This window comes from Ranitomeya imitator, chromosome 2 (genome assembly GCF_032444005.1).
Source record: "Ranitomeya imitator isolate aRanImi1 chromosome 2, aRanImi1.pri, whole genome shotgun sequence".
Taxonomy (NCBI): Eukaryota; Metazoa; Chordata; class Amphibia; order Anura; family Dendrobatidae; genus Ranitomeya; species Ranitomeya imitator.
The window spans coordinates 23,500,534-23,521,116 of NC_091283.1; the positions used below are offsets into that span (position 1 = coordinate 23,500,534).

General features: G+C 48.4%; 1 protein-coding gene across 3 annotated transcripts in view; it reads right to left on the reverse strand.

Annotated features, from left to right (window-relative positions):
- MEIOSIN (meiosis initiator) overlaps window positions 1-20,583 on the reverse strand; it is a 40,307-nt gene that overhangs the window by 11,532 nt on the left and 8,192 nt on the right. For 2 of the 3 annotated variants that reach the window (XM_069746148.1, XM_069746147.1), the window contains exons 2-9: window positions 15,763-15,838; window positions 12,788-12,881; window positions 12,462-12,557; window positions 12,204-12,246; window positions 12,046-12,131; window positions 11,319-11,405; window positions 11,196-11,245; window positions 10,892-11,092 (exon numbers count right to left, since the gene is read on the reverse strand). In XM_069746148.1, coding sequence (XP_069602249.1) covers window positions 10,892-11,092; window positions 11,196-11,245; window positions 11,319-11,405; window positions 12,046-12,131; window positions 12,204-12,246; window positions 12,462-12,557; window positions 12,788-12,881; window positions 15,763-15,819 — 714 coding nt within the window. In that variant the 5' untranslated portion in view covers window positions 15,820-15,838. The remainder of the gene's footprint in view (window positions 1-10,891; window positions 11,093-11,195; window positions 11,246-11,318; window positions 11,406-12,045; window positions 12,132-12,203; window positions 12,247-12,461; window positions 12,558-12,787; window positions 12,882-15,762; window positions 15,839-20,583) is intronic. The other variant, XM_069746149.1, reaches the window with a different exon arrangement.

Sequence of the window (20,583 nt, forward strand, 5' to 3'; positions counted from 1 at the left end):
AGTGACATCAGGAGATGTGACAACTCTACAGACCTTCAGTGACACACTGACAGGAGACAATGGCTCCTGCAGTGTTATCACTGAAGGTTCAATGGCCTCTCACTTTACGGCACTTTTTCCCACGCAGCGGTGCCGCAAGTGACAGTATTAACCGTACTGTACTCACAGCGGCGTAGGGATATAGTGCGGAAGGATACCTTCCGTCATTGTATCTCAGAGCCCATGGAGAGCGGTCGCATCTGTCGATGTTACAGCTCTGCACGGGAGATCGTCGTGGGATACTCGTTATTAAATGGATTACATCGGATCAGGGAGTATACTGTTGATATATTATACTTACATTTTTTAACAGGTGATCGAGGGCTTCGGGGACTAGGTGATTGGTGAGTAAGTACTGTATGTTGTATGTACAGCATATCTATGTGTCTTTTGGGGGTTTTTTACACTTGAACACAGTAGCCGGATGATGGGACTACTACCGTCCCATCATCCCGCTACCTGTCACTGTAGCAGGCATTGCCGGATGGGACTAGTAGTCCCATTGGACGATGCCTGCCTACACACAGCCCCACATACAGATACATACTAACATCCGCACACACACACAGCCCCACACATCTGCTCCGCACACACACAGCCACGCACACAAACACCTGCACACAGCCCCGCACATACACAGTCACGCACACAAACACCTGCACACAGTCCCGCACATCTTCTCCGCACACACAGCCACGCACACACACAAACATCTGCACAGTCCCGCACATCTTCTTTGCACACAAACACCTGCACACAGCCCCGCACATCTTCTCCGCACAAACAGCCACGAACACAAACACCTGCACACAGCCCCGCAAATCTTCTCCGCACACACAGCCACGCACATAGTCCCGCACATCTTCTCCGCACACACAGCCACGCAAACACCTGCACACAGCCCCGCACATCTTTTCCGCACACACACAGCCACGCACAAACACCTGCACACAGCCCTGCACATCTTCTCCGCACACACACAGCCATGCACACAAACACCTGCACACAGCCCCACACATCTTCTCTGCACACACAGCCATGCACACAAACACCTGCACACAGACCCGCACATCTTCTCTGCACACACAGCCATGCACAAACACCTGCACACAGCCCCGCACAACTTCTCCGCACACACAGCCATGCACACAAACACCTGCACACAGACCCGCACATCTTCTCTGCACACACAGCCATGCACAAACACCTGCACACAGCCCCGCACATCTTCTCCGCACACACAGCCACGCACACAAACACCTGCACACAGCCCCACACATCTTCTCCGCACACAAACACCTGCACACAGCCCTGCACATCTCCGCACACAAACACCTGCACACAGCCCCGCACATCTTCTCTGCACACACAAAGCCACACACACAAACACCTGCACACAGCCCCGCACATCTTCTCCGCACACAAACAGCCACGCATACAAACACCTGCACACAGCCCCGCACATCTTCTCCGCACACAAACAGCCACACACACAAACACCTGCACACAGCCCCGCACATCTTCTTTGCACACACACAGCCACGCAAACATCTGCACACAGCCCCGCACATCTTCTCCGCACACACAAAGCCACACACACAAACACCTGCACACAGCCCGCACATCTTCTCCGCACACAAATAGCCACGCACACAAACACCTGCACACAGCCCCGCACATCTTCTCCGCACACACACAGCCACACACACAAACACCTGCACACAGCCCCGCACATCTCTGCACACACACAGCCACGCACACAAACACCTGCACACAGCCCCGCACATCTCTGCACACACACAGTCTCAGCCCACACACTCTTCCCCCTCCCGATCTGCAGTGTTTCTCGCAGGCACATCCGCAGATCTTTTTTAAACCTGTGGTTTTGTTGCGGATTGTCCTGACACAATGGAAGTCAATGGGTGCAGAAACGCTGCAGGTCCGCACAAAGAATTGAAGCGCGGAATCGCAGCTTTTTTTTTTTTCCGCAGCATGTGCACACCAAATTTCAATTTCATATTGACCAACATTACTACACTGCAGATTTGATGCAATCCCGCACGTCCAAGAACGCTGCGGATCCGCATCTAAATCCGCAACGTGTGCACATAGCCTTTAAATGCCGTTTCTGAGGCAAAGCCAACAAATGCCAGAAGATTATGGCGAGCATCCTGGGCTGGAATAACAGGTGAGCGGGGCAGAAGATGGTGACTCCGTGCAACATAGATGTGAAGTCGATCTAAAAAAACTGTGGGGAACAACTAAATATTAGGTCAGAGGGGAAGTGGGGTGGCTCTGGCTGAGGTCTCTGGGGTTGGGCGGGGTGGGGGGGCTCTGGGTCGGGGGGGGAAAAGTTAACTGTAAATGTTTAATGAAACATTATGAAACATTGTCATGAGAAATATTCTGATTGTTTATTCTTTGCGGATAATAAAAATCTATCTGATAAAAAAAAAAATATTAGGTCAGAGATTCACAGGAAGGATAAATCCACAAAAAAATTCATATTGTGAGTGTGTAAAGACAAAAGCAGACGCTGCTGTTTATTAGAACGGCCCAATGTTCATTATCTGTTATTTTCTGTAAAGTAGTTAATCGTTATCTACATTTCTCTTCATGCTCTGTATTAGAAAACAGCGAGCGATGTTCCCAATGCTGGAGATAAAACTAGGAGAAAGATTGTGTCATTAACTCATGTTTTTCAACCCACTGCTATTATTTTGAACACTATGTGCATGAGAAGCAATATCCATAAAGGTAAAAACTGGCAAGAATATATTGTAAATACCATACTTACCGTATATACTTGAGTATAAGCTGAGATTTTCAGCCCACTTTTTTGGGCTGAAAGTCCCCCTCTCGGCTTATACTCGAGTCATACCCAGGGGTCGGCAGGGGAGGGGGAGCAGGGGCTGTCTGTAATGTGCTGCTGCAGTGCAGTATAGAGCAATCTCCACCAGGGGGTGCTGGATAAGGAAAGGAGGCTGCACACACAGCGCAGCAACACTGAGCAACAACACAGGTGTCACAGGTAATAAAAGGGACATGAAACAAGCCAAGGTCATACACGGAGATAGCAGCGCGGTACAGAAGGGGCGAGCAGAGAATCGTCGGGGACAAGCAAGACGTCAGAACCTACCGGGAACGTGGTAACCAAAACGTGAGACGGAGACGGAGTCGGGGTACAGGCCAGAGGTCAGAACAAGTCATAAACGGGTGTAGGCAGTCAGAGGCAAACAGGAACACAATAACAGGGATCAGGTCAGGAGCTCAAACCGTGCAGCATGAACTATAGCTGACACTGGCCCAATGGCTGCAGAGGACTTAAATAGCTCAGCCAGCTCCAGGGTGAGGCAGAGAGGATTAACTCCCACATGACCAGTCCAGAGACAAGAGAGCTGAACATAATCTCAGAACTGGATCATGACAGTACCCCCCTCTCAATGGGGGGCCACTGGACCCGCAGGCTTCTCTGGATAACGAGCATGAAAGGCCCGGACCAGCCGATCTGCATGGACCAAACGCGCTGGCACCCACGACCGGTCCTCAGGACCGTAACCCCTCCAATGGACCAAGTACTGCAGTGAACGGCGGAGCATACGAGAATCCACCACCCGTTCCACCTCATACTCGGTCTGGCCATCAACCACAACAGGCGGAGGGTGCGCGGGAGACTCACCTGAGGAAGGCACTGATGGCTTCAGAAGCGTCTTATGGAATACATTGGGGATCCGCAACGACGGAGGCAAGCATAGACGGAAGGTCACAGGATTAACCACCTCCAAAATTTCATAAGGGCCAATAAACTTGGGACCCAGCTTAGCAGAGGGAATCCTCAATCTAATATTCTTAGTGGATAACCATACCTTATCCCCCAGCTGGTAAGTCGGCCCCACAGAACGTCGTTTATCGGCAAAAAATTTATACTTGTCCTGAGCCTCCCCAATGTTTCTCTGAACCTCCCTCCAGATCTCTCCTAACCGCAGAAAGGCTGAATCAGCCCCTGGACACCCCGAATCCAGCCGGGAAAACTCACCAAAGTGAGGGTGAAACCCATAGTTGCAAAAGAACGGGGACGTACCAGTGGACTGATTGACACGATTATTAAAAGCAAATTCCGCCATGGGTAACGCAGAGCACCAATCATCCTGTCTGGACATAGCAAGACATCGCAATATCTGCTCCAAAGACTGATTGGTTCTCTCAGTCTGACCGCTGGTCTCGGGATGGTAGGCCGAAGAAAAGGACAGACTGATACCCAGCCTTTTACAAAAAGCCCTCCAAAATTTTGCCACAAATTGCACTCCTCTATCAGACACCACACTGACAGGCACACCATGCAATCGGACCACATGCTCCATGAATAGTTTTGATAGTGTCTCAGCATTAGGGAGACCCGCTAAAGGTACAAAATGTGCCTGCTTACTGAACCTATCAACAACTACCCAGATAACGGTTTTGCCATGAGAGTGGGGAAGATCAGTAATAAAATCCATGGACAGGTGAGTCCACGGTCTATCTGGAATTGGCAGTGGTACCAATTCCCCGGCCGGCCGGTTACGGGAGGTTTTAGCACGAGCACAAGTTTCACAGGAAGACACAAACCCAATGACGTCAGAAGCCAACGAAGGCCACCAAAACAGCGTAGTGATGGCTTTACGTGTGGCCGAGATTCCAGGATGCCCACTAAGAGCCGAGTCATGGAACTCCCAAAGCACCCTTAACCGATACTGGACAGGTACAAAGAGCTTATCATTAGGTACGGACGAGGGAACAAGAGATTGGGCTTCACGAATCTCTCGCTCCAATACTGATGACACCGCAGCCACCACCACTCCGCGCTGGAGAATGGAGGAAGGAGGTTCAGGTGGTGAAACTGGGTCCAAACTACGAGATAAGGCAACAGCCTTCACATTCTTGGACCCTGGTCTGAAAGTAATAGAAAACTGAAATCAAGAAAAGAAAAGTGACCACCTAGCTTGTCTCGGGGTCAACCGTTTGGCAGATTCGATGTAAGACAGATTCTTGTGATCAGTAATGACAGTAATATGATGGGCAGCTCCCTCCAAAAAATGCCTCCATTCTTCAAATGCTAATTTAATGGCCAACAGCTCCCGATTACCCACATCATAATTCCTCTCAGCAAAGGAAAATTTTCTCGAAAAGAAGGCACAAGGTCTTAAGTTAGTCAACGTGGTGGGCCCTTGGGATAACACAGCCCCTACTCCCACCTCCGAGGCGTCCACCTCTATGATAAATGGTTTAGACAAATCTGGTTGAACCAGTACAGGAGCAGTCATGAAACAATTCTTCAAAGAAGAAAATGCCCCCAAAGCTGCAGTTGACCAGTTTTTGAGATCTGCCCCCTTACGAGTTAAATCTGTGAGGGGTTTGTTACTATGTTACTATGTTTGACCACCTGAGAAAACCCCTTAATGAATTTTCTATAATAATTAGCGAAACCCAGAAAACGCTGAAGACCCTTGAGATCTCTGGGTTGAACCCAATCCACAATAGCCTGTACCTTCCTGGGATCCATACGAAACCCCTTAGCGGACAGAATGACCCCTAGAAAGGATACTTCCTGAGCAAAAAATGAACATTTCTCTAGTTTAGCAAATAGTGAGTTCTCCCTAAGCCTCAGAAGAACTGCACGGAGGAGGTCCATGTGACTCTGTTTGTCGGAAGAATATATGAGGATGTCATCCAAATAAATTACCATAAAACGCCCAATAAAATCTGAGAAAACATGATTCATGAAATTCTGAAACACAGCTGGTGCGTTAGTCAGGCCAAAGGGCATAACCAAATTCTCAAACAAACCTTCTGAGGTGAGAAAAGCAGTTTTCCATTCATCCCCCTCCCGCATACGGATGAGATTGTATGCCCCCCTGAGGTCCAACTTAGAGAACCACCTGGCCCCCGACAATTGGTTATACAAATCGGGGATAAGTGGGAGAGGATAAGTATTTCTTATGGTGATTTTATTAAGTTCTCGAAAATCGAGGCATGGGCGTAAACCACCATCCTTTTTCTTCACGAAAAAGAACCCCGCAGCCACAGGAGAGACAGATGGCCGAATGTGCCCTTTGCGGAGACTATCGGAGATACACTCCTTCATGGCAGCCCGCTCAGGGGCAGAGAGATTGTACAGACGGGCTTTGGGCAATTTGGCACCAGGAACAAGATCAACAGCACAATCGAATGGGCGGTGTGGTGGCAGAACCTCAGCCTCCTTTTTGGAGAACACATCCTCAAAGTCCTTCAGGTACTCCGGAATACCCTCCAGACTGACGGATGACACAGATACAGAAGCAAGACATTTCTTAGAACAATTGGGACCCCATTTAACAATGTCCCGGGATTCCCAGTTTATAACAGGATTATGTGATTGCAACCAGGGAAGCCCCAACACCAGTCCCGCAGGCAGATTATCCATAACAAAAAATGAAATACGTTCTTGGTGTAAAGCACTCACTTTAAGGAGAAACTCTTCAGAAATCATTTTGATGACATTCTTAGCCAGTGGTGTTTTGTCAATGGCAACAACATGAATAGGAGTCTCCAGCCTAACTGTCCCTAACTTACACCTGGACACCAAGTCAGAGTTAATAAAGTTCATGGACGACCCGCTATCCACGAAGGCAGAAGTGGACACGGAGCCACTCCCACAACAAAGTTCCACTTCCAACAAAATTTTTGAAAATGCCAAAAAAGGTACCTGAGAGTCGGGGTGACTACCACGACAATCACCCAGACTCAGCCGCTTGTAGCTTGGTGGACAGGAGGAGCAGTCTTTTTTCAAATATCCAGGATCTCCACAGTAGAAACACAACTTTGCTTCAAACCGTCGTCTCCTCTCCTTCTCCTTGAGATTGGCGACTCCCACCTCCATAGGTTCAGATGGGGATGAAACAGGACCAGCAGGAAAAAACGGACCTTTACGCTGTGCAATACCTCTCTCCCTCAGCCTCCGATCCATGCGGATAGCCTGAGTCATGGTCTCCTCCAATGAGCTAGGAGGTGGATGAAAGGCCAGAGCGTCCTTCAGGTAATCCGCCAGTCCACTCCTGAACAGACATCTAAGTCATCCCAGGACACCTCAGTGGACCATCGGCGGAACTCAGAGCTGTACCACTCGGCTGAGCGCTCCCCCTGAACCAGACCCATAATAGTGTCCTCTGCCAACCTGACACGGTCCGGTTCGTCATAGATAAGTCCTAGGGCCTCAAAGAACCTATCTACTGACATGCTTTCAGGAGCAGTGAGGGGCAGTGAGAAAGCCCAAGACTGAGGACCCTGCCTAAGTAAGGAAATAATAACCCCTACCCGGTGAGTCTCATTCCCAGACGATAAGAGGTCTAAGGGAAAACAATAACTTACAGCTTTCCCTGAACAGGTGAAATTTATCTTTTTCGCCAGAAAAAGTGTCAGGAAGCTGAACCAAGGGTTCGGCAGAATGCAAAGCAACATCTACAGACTCACCAGGTTGACTAACAGCAAGGGGGGTGGTTTCCTGCATGGTCAGAACAGTCTCTGTCAGTTCTTTTTGTAAGAGAGCATGAGACGTGACAAGGGCCCGATGTTCCACCAAAAAATCCCGCACCATCTGTGTCAAACTGGACACTTGATCCACCAAGTTGCAAAGCGGATCCATGACCAGAGAAAAAAAAAATGACAAAATCCCCTTTAAATGTCAGGTCAGCTATAATGTAATGTGCTGCTGCAGTGCAGTATAGAGCAATCTCCACCAGGGGGTGCTGGATAAGGAAAGGAGGCTGCACACACAGCGCAGCAACACTGAGCAACAACACAGGTGTCACAGGTAATAAAAGGGACATGAAACAAGCCAAGGTCATACACGGAGATAGCAGCGCGGTACACAAGGGGCGAGCAGAGAATCGTCAGGGACAAGCAAGACGTCAGAACCTACCGGGAACGTGGTAACCAAAACGTGAGACGGAGACGGAGTCGGGGTACAGGCCAGAGGTCAGAACAAGTCATAAACGGGTGTAGGCAGTGAGGATTAACTCCCACATGACCAGTCCAGAGACAAGAGAGCTGAACATAATCTCAGAACTGGATCATGACACGGTCTAATTATACTCACCTACTCCTGGCGCGGTCACTGGTTTCCCCGGCGCCGGCAGCTTCTTCCTGTACTGAGCGGTCACATGGTACCGCTCATTGCAGTAATGAATATGCGGCTCCACCGCCCATAGAGGTGGAGCCGCATATTCATTACTGTAATGAGCGGTAATGGTGACCGCTCAGTACAGGATGAAGCTGCGGCGTCGGGGAAGCAGGGACTGCACCGCACCAGGTGAGTATAATGGGGAGGGGAGCACTGCGCGATATTCACCTGATCCTCGTTCCGGGCGCCGCTCCATCTTCAGCAGTGTCGCTCAGGTCAGAGGGCGCGGTGACGTGGTTAATGCGTGCCCTTTGCCTGAACGTCAGTGCAGAAGACGCTGAAGATGGAGTGGCGCCGGAACAAGGAGCAGGTGAATATTGAAAGTGTCGGTGGCCTGAGCGATGGAGAGGTGAGTATGTGATTTCTTTTTTTTATCGCAGCAACAGCAAATGGGGCAAGTGTCTGTATAGAGCATCTATGGGGCCATAACGTTTGTGCGGCACTATATGGGGCTATAACGTTTGTGCGGCACTATATGGGGCCATAACGTTTGTGCAGCACTATATGGGGCCATAACGTTTGTGCAGCACTATATGGGGCCATAACGTTTGTGCAGCACTATATGGGGCAAGTGTTTGTATGGAGCATCTATGGGGCCATAACATTTGTGCAGCACTATATGGGGAAAGTGTCTGTATGGGGCCATAATTAACGTTTGTGGAGCATTACGGTATATGGGGCAAGTGTCTGTATGGAGCATCTATGGGGCCATAACGTTTGTGCGGCACTATATGGGGCTATAACGTTTGTGCGGCACTATATGGGGCCATAACGTTTGTGCAGCACTATATGGGGCCATAACGTTTGTGCAGCACTATATGGGGCCATAACGTTTGTGCAGCACTATATGGGGCAAGTGTTTGTATGGAGCATCTATGGGGCCATAACATTTGTGCAGCACTATATGGGGAAAGTGTCTGTATGGGGCCATAATTAACGTTTGTGGAGCATTACGGTATATGGGGCAAGTGTCTGTATGGAGCATCTTATAGGGCCATAATCAAGTTTTGTGCAGCATTATATGGGGCAAATATCTTTATGGAGCATCTTATGGGGCCATAATCAGCATTTGTGCAGCATTATATTGGGCAAATGTATCTATGGAGCATCTTATGGGGCCATTATTAACCTTTATGCAGGATTATATGGGGCATATTTTAATATGAAGCATCTTATGGGGCCATCATAAACTTTATGGAGCATTATATGGGGCTCCTGATTCAATATGGGTATTCAAAAACACTTAACCTACTGATGTCTCAATTAATTTTACCCTAGGCTTATACTCGAGTCATTAAGTTTTCCCAGTTTTTTGTGGCAAAATTAAGGGGTCGGCTTATACTCGAGTATATATGGTATGTAAAAACCTCATGCCATGAAGTGTAAGAATCCATGTCCCGATGTGTTTCCCCCCCAATATCCTCAGGGTTCACTCGGGGACTCATGACATACTGACAATGCAGTGGCCACAGGACTGACTTGTGCAGCGTCCGGCGACGGGCACGGCCATCTTAAGGATGTATCTCAGGTCACATCTGGTCTACTCGGAGGCGTGGAAGGCACGGTGAGGTCCACGGTCACTCCGGTCGTGCGCAGAAAATAATATCGGATATAATCAAAGTAATGTGTAACGCACCATGTGTTCCAAGGTCAAGTCGCCACGCTAATGCGCCCAAGATGGTGTCTTCAACAAAAATATGTAGATTAAAATCCTACACCCAGGGAAACTGAACATATTATAGACAATGGCCATATATAACACGTCATATAGTATATTGGTCACTACAGCATGTCAAATAGCGCAATAATATACACAAAATGTAATGATGCAATATATACAGGCCCTAAATGTCATATGGTAATTACAAAGATAGTAATCATTTAATGCCTAATATCACCCAGATGTTCACGAATGCGCACATGTAATTCATAGGATACGTGCAGGAGCACGGATATACAACACCAGTGGTCTTAAAGACAGCAAAACACCTCATACTGTAGATCCTATTGGTCACAGCACTGGTGAATGATCCTGAAGGGTGACAAATCTGTGAAAACTGCAGTGGCCACATCTAAAGGTGTCCATGGTGTTGCAGATTATTAAAAACTGATGCGACAGATCTGTTTTTTTCAATGGATCCGACTAGCGGATCTGGCTAAATAAGTCGGAGCATGCTCAGTTAAAAAAACGGAATCCGTTGCCAGATTCCATCATTTGATGGATCCGGCGCCCATGTGCTTCCATTCGAGCAAATGACGGACGGCGAAGGATCCGTCGCTGTCCATTTTTTTCAAAAAACGTTACTTTGTCTGTTGTCTCCGGCCTCCGGACAAACAATTTTCGACGGATCCGGAGAACAACGGAAGAAATGTGAGGCCATCCGTCGCTAATACAAGTCTGAGAAAAAAACGGATCAGGCGGCAACAGTCGACGGATTAGTTTTTTTTTAAAATTCGACGTATTGAGACTGATAGCAAAAAACTGATGTGTGAAAGAGGCCTTATCCTACCTTAATGTTTGCTGTGTTTGTACAGAGAAATCTCTATAATTTTTAGACTTAGAGTGTTTTTGAGAGTTTTAAATGATATTATTAAAAGTCATATCTTAGGGGTCTTTTTCTCTTTTTTGTTGTAAGATTAACTGTGCCCGCACCTCACCTTCAACCTCCTGGCTTTACTTTTGGGGCTGTGCACTTGAATGCATCTCCTTAATCCCGATCCTGCGGGGCCCTGAGGGGTAGATTCTGGGCATATGGCCACAGTGTCGCTTTCCTTTGTTGGCAGCAGGGGCCAGGTGTGGCTCTTATCACAGGACAGATAGCTGTGATCCAGGGAGAAGGCTGAGGCCTCTGCAGCGTCCTAAACACAAAAACATGAAGCCGAGAGGGGTGGGTGCCCAGAAATCACATTTGAGGGAGCCCCCAGAGTCTACCTACGAAGTACAAAGTCACCAAATCGTTACCTGAACAACCTCGGAGGGCCAAGACATGATGTCTACCTCCTCAAACACAACTGAAAAGAAAAATCCCAACATGAGCATTCATCTCTCCCCACAGTGCTCAACCAGTTATATGGCCCGATATACCCTGTGGGAGATAATCAGCAGGAGAGGACAGGAGCCAAGGGCTGAGCTCAAGAGCTGCAGTTGACGACGACTGTGGGATGCAGGGACCTGAAAAATGAGGACAAAAATGTCAGTGCAGACGTCGGGTCACTGCGCTCCCTCCGTAGTGACTGCTCCGGCCACCACCCGTCCAGTACCTGTACCTTCCATGCCACATGCAGATATTATCATACATTTCACCCTATGTATTGCAAAGTGTTAAGTTGATGGTTAAAACTAGCAGACCGAACGGATGTACTGCAATTTTAAAATTGTTGCCACGTGTCAATTTTCGCACAGATATTTTTCTGCAGCATATGAATCAAGTACGGTATTAAAAAGAGCCGCTAACCACATTTTTTTTATTTAAAACAATTGTCCCAATGGTGGTCTTAATATGAAAGGAAGATGTGGTCACCCACTGGACCCCTGATGTTCCTCTTCGTACTGAAGCTCGCCACCCTGGAAGTTTCTTGTCTTCCAACTCTGACAGAAGATTTCAGGGGACCGGTATAGCCAATCAGCAGCCACTGACTGGCTGCAGCGGTCACATGCTATCCAAGGTGAGAGCTAGCAGATCAACAGGGGAGACAAGCAGCAGCGGTGAGATTTTCGTGCTAGTTTTCTACACACAATCGGCACCTCTGAAGGCTTCACAAACTGGCACCTGTTATGGATTTCCATCAATGACTTGACCACAATCACTCACTGAGAGGAGAGCCCGGGGACACGAGCCACGGACCGCCATCACCGTTATCCGAGGACGAGGAGGAGACGTAAGGGACCAGTATCTGCCTGGAATAAAACACACCGGTCACAAGCGGAAGGTTTGTGCCACGCGCACAGGGCGATCTATGACGTTCTTACCGAGAGATGTGCTTGGAATTTAGTTTTGGTTTTACATCAGAACCTTAAAGAAAAAATGCTGATGTTACTACTCCCTACAGAGACCGCGCCAATCTTCTGATCACTCCGCACCCCCAGCTTCCATCCGTCACAATGTATGAGTGCAGATGATGACGAGCAGTGATCGGAGTGGAGTCAGTCTAGTGTATAATCAACCGTACCCCTCTAAGTACTACCATGGGAGAAAGAAAGAAAGAACAGCGCAGACTCTTATCTTACCCATTGACTGCCATCTTCTTCTGACCCTCCGGCGAGCTTTTCTATTCTTAATGGTGATATCTTTGAAACGTCTCGGGGTCCAAAGTGGCAGTAAACCTGTAAGAAAAGAGGTATCTGAGCACTAAGTACCTTCCCTGCCCCCCACTAATGTCTGCACACCCAATGCCAACCTCACTGACCTGCACCACTCCGGTCAGAGCATGTGAATGCTGCACCAAGCACTCTAATGCCTGATTATCTAAGTGATGGCGAGATGATGGGAGTCCACTACTCCCGTATACACTTACCCCCATCTCCTGTACATATATGCCCCTGTCTCTACTTACCCTCGCAGCCGCTATGGGGGTCGAGTTTGCTCTGAGTCTCTTGAACTCTGCGTTGCAGTAACTGGATGTAGGAGATGACGCGGGGAATCATCCTCTGAGAGTTACAATACAAGACATATACATCATATTACCTATATACACAGATCATCCAGACTATATACCATATATACTCGAGTATAAGCCGAGATTTTCAGCCCAAATTTTTGGGCTGAAAGTGCCCCTCTCGGCTCATACTCGAGTCACGGTCGGCGGCAGGGTCGGCGGGTGAGGGGGAGAGAGGTCTGTCGCATACTCACCTAGTCCCGGCGCTGCTGGCGCTCCCCCTGCCTGTTACACTGTCTTTGGGTGCCGCAGCTCTTCCCCTGTACAGCGGTCACGTGGGACCGCTCATTAAACTTATGAATATGGACTATTATTCATTCCTCTAATGAGCGGTACCAGTGACTGCTGACAGAGGAAGAGCTGCGGCATCCGAAGACAGTGTAACAGGCAGGGGCTAGGTGAGTATTTTATATTCACCTGTCCACGTTCCACCCACCGGGCGCCGCTCCGTCTTCCCGTCCTCTTGCTCTGACTGTTTAGGTCAGAGGGCGCGATGACGTACTAGTGTGCGCGCCGCCCTCTGCCTGAACAGTCAGTGCGGAGAGACGCCGAGACGGGACGCTGAGGAGCTGCAGGCAGCAAGAGAGGTGAGTATGTGTTTTTTTTTTTATTGCAGCAGCAGCAGCGTTATATATGGCACAGCTTTATAAGGAGCATCTATGGGGCCATAATGAACGGTGCAGAGCATTATATATGGGGCACAGCTTTATAAGGAGCATCTATGGGGCCATAATGAACGGTGCAGAGCATTATATATGGGGCACAGCTTTATAAGGAGCATCCATGGGGCCATAATGAACGGTGCAGAGCATATATGGCACAGCTATATATGGATCATCTATGGGGCAATAATCAACGGTATGGAGCATTATATATGGCACAGCTTTATATGGAACCTCCTCTGGGGCAATAATGAACATCTATTTTTATTTTTGAAATTCACCGGTAGCTGCTGCATTTTCCACCCTAGGCTTATACTCGAGTCATTAAGTTTTCCCAGTTTTTTGTGGCAAAATTAGGGGGTCGACTTATACTCGGGTCGGCTTATATTCGAGTATATACGGTACATCACCAGGAACATATATACATATATCATACACTGTGTACATCACCATACATAATATATGCTGTCCTGTGCAAAAGTTTTAGGCAGTGGTGGAACAAATGCTGCAAAGTAAGAAGCTTTCAAAATAGAAGCGTTAATAGTTTATTTCTATCAAATGATAAAATGAACGAATAGAAGAGAAATGTAAATCCCATCAGTATCTGGTGACCGCCCGTCACCTCCATCATCAGTATCTGGTGACCGCCTGTCGCCTCCATCATCAGTATCTGGAGACCACCCGTCACCTCCATCATCAGTATCTGGAGACCACCCGTCACCTCCATCATCAGTATCTGGTGACTGCCCATCACCTCCATCATCAGTATCTGGTGACCACCCGTCACCTCCATCATCAGTATCTGGAGACCACCCGTCTCCTCCATCATCAGTATCTGGTGACTGCCCATCACCTCCATCATCAGTATCTGGTGACCGCCCGTCACTTCCATCATCAGTATCTGGTGACCGCCTGTCGCCTCCATCATCAGTATCTGGAGACCACCCGTCACCTCCATCATCAGTATCTGGTGACCACCCATCACCTCCATCATCAGTATCTGGTGACCGCCCGTCACCTCCATCATTAGTATCTGGTGACCGCCCGTCACCTCCATCATCAGTATCTGGTGACTGCCCATCACCACCATCATCAGTATCTGGTGACTGCCCGTCACGTCCATCATCAGTATCTGGTGACTGCCCGTCACGTCCATCATCAGTATCTGGTGACCGCCCGTCACCTCCATCATCAGTATCTGGTGACCGCCCGTCACCTCCATCATCAGTATCTGGTTACTGCCCATCACCACCATCATCAGTATCTGGTGACTGCCCGTCACGTCCATCATCAGTATCTGGTGACCGCCCGTCACCTCCATCATCAGTATCTGGTGACTGCCCATCACCTCCATCATCAGTATCTGGTGACTGCCCGTCACGTCCATCATCAGTATCTGGTGACCGCCCGTCACGTCCATCATCAGTATCTGGTGACTGCCCATCACCTCCATCATCAGTATCTGGTGACTGCCCATCACCTCCATCATCAGTATCTGGTGACTGCCCATCACCTCCATCATCAGTATCTGGTGACCGCCCGTCACGTCCATCATCAGTATCTGGTGACTGCTCGTCGCCTCCACCATTAGTATCTGGATGATTAGATACTGATGATGGAGGTGACGGGCGGTCACCAGAAACTTATGACGGAGGTGACGAGTGGTCACCAGATACTGATGGGATTTACATTTCTCTTTTCTTCATTAATTTTGCATTTTATTAATTGATGAATGATCATTTCTATGTATGAAGCTTCTTACTCTGCAGCATTTTTTCGGCACCTGGCTAACACTTTTGCACAGCGCTGTATATCACCTAGACTATACACATTATATGGTCATCTCCACAAGCTTCTAACACCCATGTCTGCACTTTACAGTTTTGATGAAATGTTCTGGCTCTTTCTTCAGGCGTCTTCTGGATATGGAGGCCATCAACAACAAAATCAGAAGGAGCCGAGCACTTCATCTAAACCGTAACGTGGAGACACAGCATGTTCCATTGTGTGACCCTCTATAATACACACACCGCCACACATCTCCTGTCCCCTAAATCTACACCATTACACCAGCAGAAAACCTTACAGCTCCAGATGTGACTGGAGAATAAGACATGCAGAACTGTGAATGCAGATCCGGATGTGACTGGAGACGTAACTCGGGATCATTGTGTTGTGGCACAAACTCCGCACTGTGTCCTATAAACAGACCTGGAATCCGTGCTCTTTCCACCGACTGCCGGGAAGGGTCATCACCAGCTCCTCCATGTCCAATGATCGTCTGGCCCTTAAAGGGAAACACATTAATTACTCCTGTGTATGAGACGATGACTAGGGAAGTGGACGGGCGCCTGGTGTGGTATTGTGGACCTGTGGTTCTCAGCCTGGGTCTAGGGGGGATGAGGGTCCAGGCTACGAGTTTATGACAAAAGTGGACACAACTACTGTAGATTATAGAGTGAAACTCCACGAATGTGAGTGGAAAATGACAGGAGGAGGAACGACCAGAGCTCCTGCCGTGTCCGTACGGGCAGCGCCTGTGTATGTGGTCGCACGTCAATATGTAACCCAGCGCTGGGGCTTATTCACATGTCACCATTTTGTTTAACCCCTTCCCGACCTGTGACACAGCGTATGCGTCATGAAAGTCGGTGCCAATCCGACCTGTGACGCATATGCTGTGTCACAGAAAGATCGCGTCCCTGCAGATCGGGTGAAAGGGTTAACTCCCATTTCACCCGATCTGCAGGGACAGGGGGAGTGGTACTTTAGCCCAGGGGGGGTGGCTTCACCCCCTCGTGGCTACGATCGCTCTGATTGGCTGTTGAAAGTGAAACTGCCAATCAGAGCGATTTGTAATATTTCACCTAAAAAAATGGTGAAATATTACAATCCAGCCATGGCCGATGCTGCAATATCATCGGCCATGGCTGGAAATACTAATGTGCCCCCACCCCTCCGATCGCCCCCCCAGCCCCCCGATCTGTGGCCCGCTCCCCTCCGTCATGTGCTCCGCTCCCCCGTCCTCCTGTCCGCTCCCCCCGTGCTCCAATCACACCCCCCCGTGCTCCAATCAAACCCCCCCGCACTCCGATCCCCCCCCGTGCTCCGATCCACCCCCCCTGCACACCGATCCACCCCCCCTGCACACCGATCCACCCGCCCGCACACCGATCACACTCCCCCATGCTCCGATCCCTCCCCCCCCGTGCTCCGACGCCCCCCCGTGCCCTGATCTCCCCCCCCTGTGCCCTGATCTCCCCCCCTTATACTTACCGATCCTGGCGGGGTCCGTCCGTCTTCTTCCCCGGGCGCCGCCATGTTCCAAAATGGCGGGCGCATGCGCAGTGCGCCCGCCGAATCTGCCGGCCGGCAGATTCGTTCCAATGTGAATTTTGATCACTGATATAATCTATCACAGTGGTCAAAATAAAAAAACAGTAAATGACCCCCCCCATTTGTCCCCCATAGATAGGGACAATAATAAAATAAAGAATTTTTTTTTTTTTCACTAAGGTTGGAGTTAGAACTAGGGTTAGGGTTAGGGGTAGGGTTAGGGGTAGGGTTAGGGGTAGGGTTAGGGTTAGGGGTAGGGTTAGGGGTAGGGTTAGGGTTAGGGGTAGGGTTAGGGTTAGGGTTTCGGTATGTGCACATGTATTCTGGTCCTCTGCGGATTTTTCCGCAGCGGATTTGATAAATCCGCAGTGCTAAACCGCTGCGGATTTATGGCAGATTTACCGCGGTTTTTCTGCGCATTTCACTGCGGTTTTACAACTGCGATTTTCTATTGGAGCAGTTGTAAAACCGCTGTGGAATCCGCAGAAAGAAGTGACATGCTGCAGAATGTAAACCGCTGCGTTTCCGTGCAGTTTTTCCGCAGCATGTGTACAGCGATTTTTGTTTCCCATAGGTTTACATTGAACTGTAAACTCATGGGAAACTGCTGCGGATCCGCAGCGTTTTCCGAAGCGTGTGCACATACCTTTAGAATTAGGCTATGTGCACACGGTGCGGATTTGGCTGCGGATCCGCAGCGGATTGACGCTGCGGATCCGCAGCAGTGTTCCATCAGGTTTACAGTACCATGTAAACCTATGGAAAACCAAATCCGCTGTGCCCATGGTGCGGAAAATACCGCACGGAAACGCTGCGTTGTATTTTCCGTAGCATGTCAATTCTTTGTGCGGATTCCGCAGCGTTTTACACCTATTCCTCAATAGGAATCCGCAGGTGAAATCCGCAGTAAATCCGCAGGTAAAACGCAGTGCCTTTTACCCGCGGATTTTTCAAAAATGGTGCGGAAAAATCTCACACGAATCCGCAACGTGGGCACATAGCCTTAGGGTTAGGGTTGGGTTGGAATTAGGGTTGTGGTTAGGGTTAGGGGTGTGTTGGGGTTAGGGTTGTGGTTAGGGGTGTGTTGCGGTTAGGGTTGTGATTAGGGTTACGGCTACAGTTGGGATAAGGGTTAGGGGTGTGTTGGCGTTAGAATTGAGGGGTTTCCACTGTTTAGGCACATCAGGGGGTCTCCAAACGCAACATGGCACCACCATTGATTCCAGCCAATCTTTTATTCAAAAAGTCAAATGGTGCTCCTTCCCTTCCGAGCCCCGACGTGTGCCCAAACAGTGGTTTACCCCCACATATGGGGTATCAGTGTACTCAGGACAAACTGGGCAACAATTACTGGGGTCCAATTTCTCCTGTTACCCTTGAGAAAAGAAAATTGCTTGCTAAAACATCATTTTTGAGGAAAGAAAAATGATTTTTTATTTTCACGGCTCTGCGTGCTCACCACATATCTAGATAAGTTCCTTGGGGGGTCTAGTTTCCAAAATGGGGTCACTTGTGGGGGGTTTCTACTGTTTAGGCACATCAGGGGCTCTGCAAACGCAACGTGACGCCCGCAGACCATTCCATCAAAGTCTGCATTTCAAAAGTCACTACTTCCCTTCTGAGCCCCGACGTGTGCCCAAACAGTGGTTTACCCCCACATATGGGGTATCAGCGTACTCAGGAGAAACTGGACAACAACTTTTGGGGTCCAATTTCTCCTGTAACCCTTGGGAAAATAAAAAATTCTGGGCTAAAAAATTATTTTTGAGGAAAGAAAACGTATTTATTATTTTCACTGCTCTGTGTTATAAACTTCTGTGAAGCACTTGGGGGTTCAAAGTGCTCACCTCACATCTAGATAAGTTCCTTTCGGGGTCTAGTTTCTAAAATGGGGTCACTTGTGGGGGGTTTCTACTGTTTAGCCACATCAGGGGCTCTGCAAACGCAACGTAACGCCCGCAGAGCATTCCATCAAAGTCTGCATTTCAAAATGTCACTACTTGACTTCCGAGCCCCGACATGTGCCCAAACTGTGGTTTACCCCCACATATGGGGTATCAGCGTACTCAGGAGAAACTGTACAACAACTTTTGGGGTCAAATTTCTCCTGTTACCCTTGGGAAAATAATAAATTGCAGGCTAAAAAATCATTTTAGAGAAAATAAAATTTTTATTTTATTTTCATGGCTCTGCGTTATAAACTTCTGTGAAGCACTTGGAAGTTCAAAGTCCTCACCACACATCTAGATTAGTTCCTTTGGGGGTCTAGTTTCCAAAATGAGGTCATATGTGGGGGATCTCCAATGTTTAGGCACACAGGGGCTCTCCAAACGTGACATGGTGTCCGCTAATGATTGGAGCTAATTTTCCATTTAAAAAGCCAATTGGCGTGCCTTCCCTTCCGAGCCCTGCCGTGCGCCCAAACAGTGGTTTACCCCCACATATGGGGTATCAGCGTACTCAGGACAAACTGGACAACAACATTTGCGGTCCAATTTCTCCTATTACCCTTGGCAAAATAGGAAATTCCAGGCTAAAAATCATTTTTGAGGAAAGAAAAATTATTTTTTATTTTCATGGCTCTGCATTATAAACTTCTGTGAAGCACCTGGGGGTTTAAAGTGCTCAATATGCATCTAGATAAGTTCCTTGGGGGGTCTAGTTTCCAAAATGGGGTCACTTGTGGGGGAGCTCTAATGTTTAGGCACACAGGGGCTCTCCAAACGCGACATGGTGTCCGCTAACAATTGGAGCTAATTTTCCATTCAAAAAGTCAAATGGCGCGCCTTCCCTTCCGAGCCCTGCCGAGTGCCCAAACAGTGGTTTACCCCCACATATGAGGTATCGGCGTACTCGGGAGAAATTGCCCAACAAATTTTAGGATTCATTTTATCCTATTGCCCATGTGAAAATGAAAAACTGAGGCGAAAAGAATTTTTTTGTGAAAAAAAAAGTACTTTTTCATTTTTACAGATCAATTTGTGAAGCACCTGAGGGTTTAAAGTGCTCAATATGCATCTAGATAAGTTCCTTGGGGGGTCTAGTTTCCAAAATGGGGTCATTTGTGGGGGAGCTCCAATGTTTAGGCACACGGGGGCTCTCCAAACACGACATGGTGTCCGCTAACGATGGAGATAATTTTTCATTCAAAAAGTCAAATGGCGCTCCTTCCCTTCCGAACCTTACCATGTGCCCAAACAGTGGTTTACCCCCACATGTGAGGTATCGGTGTACTCATGAGACATTGCCCAACAAATTTTAGGATCCATTTTATCCTGTTGCCCATGTGAAAATGAAAAAAATTGAGGCTAAAAGAATTTTTTTGTGAAAAAAAAGTACTTTTTCATTTTTACGGATCAATTTGTGAAGCCCCCGGGGGTTCAAAGTTCTCACTATGCATCTAGATAAGTTCCTTGGGGCGTCTAGTTTCCAAAATGGGGTCACTTGTGGGGGAGCTCCAATTTTTAGGCACACGGGGGCTCTCCAAACGTGACATGGTGTCCGCTAAAGAGTGGAGCCAATTTTTCATTCAAAAAGTCAAATGGCGCTCCTTCCCTTCCAAGCCCTGCCGTGCGCCCAAACAGTGGTTTACCCCCACATATGAGGTATCAGCGTACTCAGGACAAATTGGACAACAACTTTCGTGGTTCAGTTTCTCCTTGTACCATTGGGAAAATAAAAAAAATGTTGCTAAAA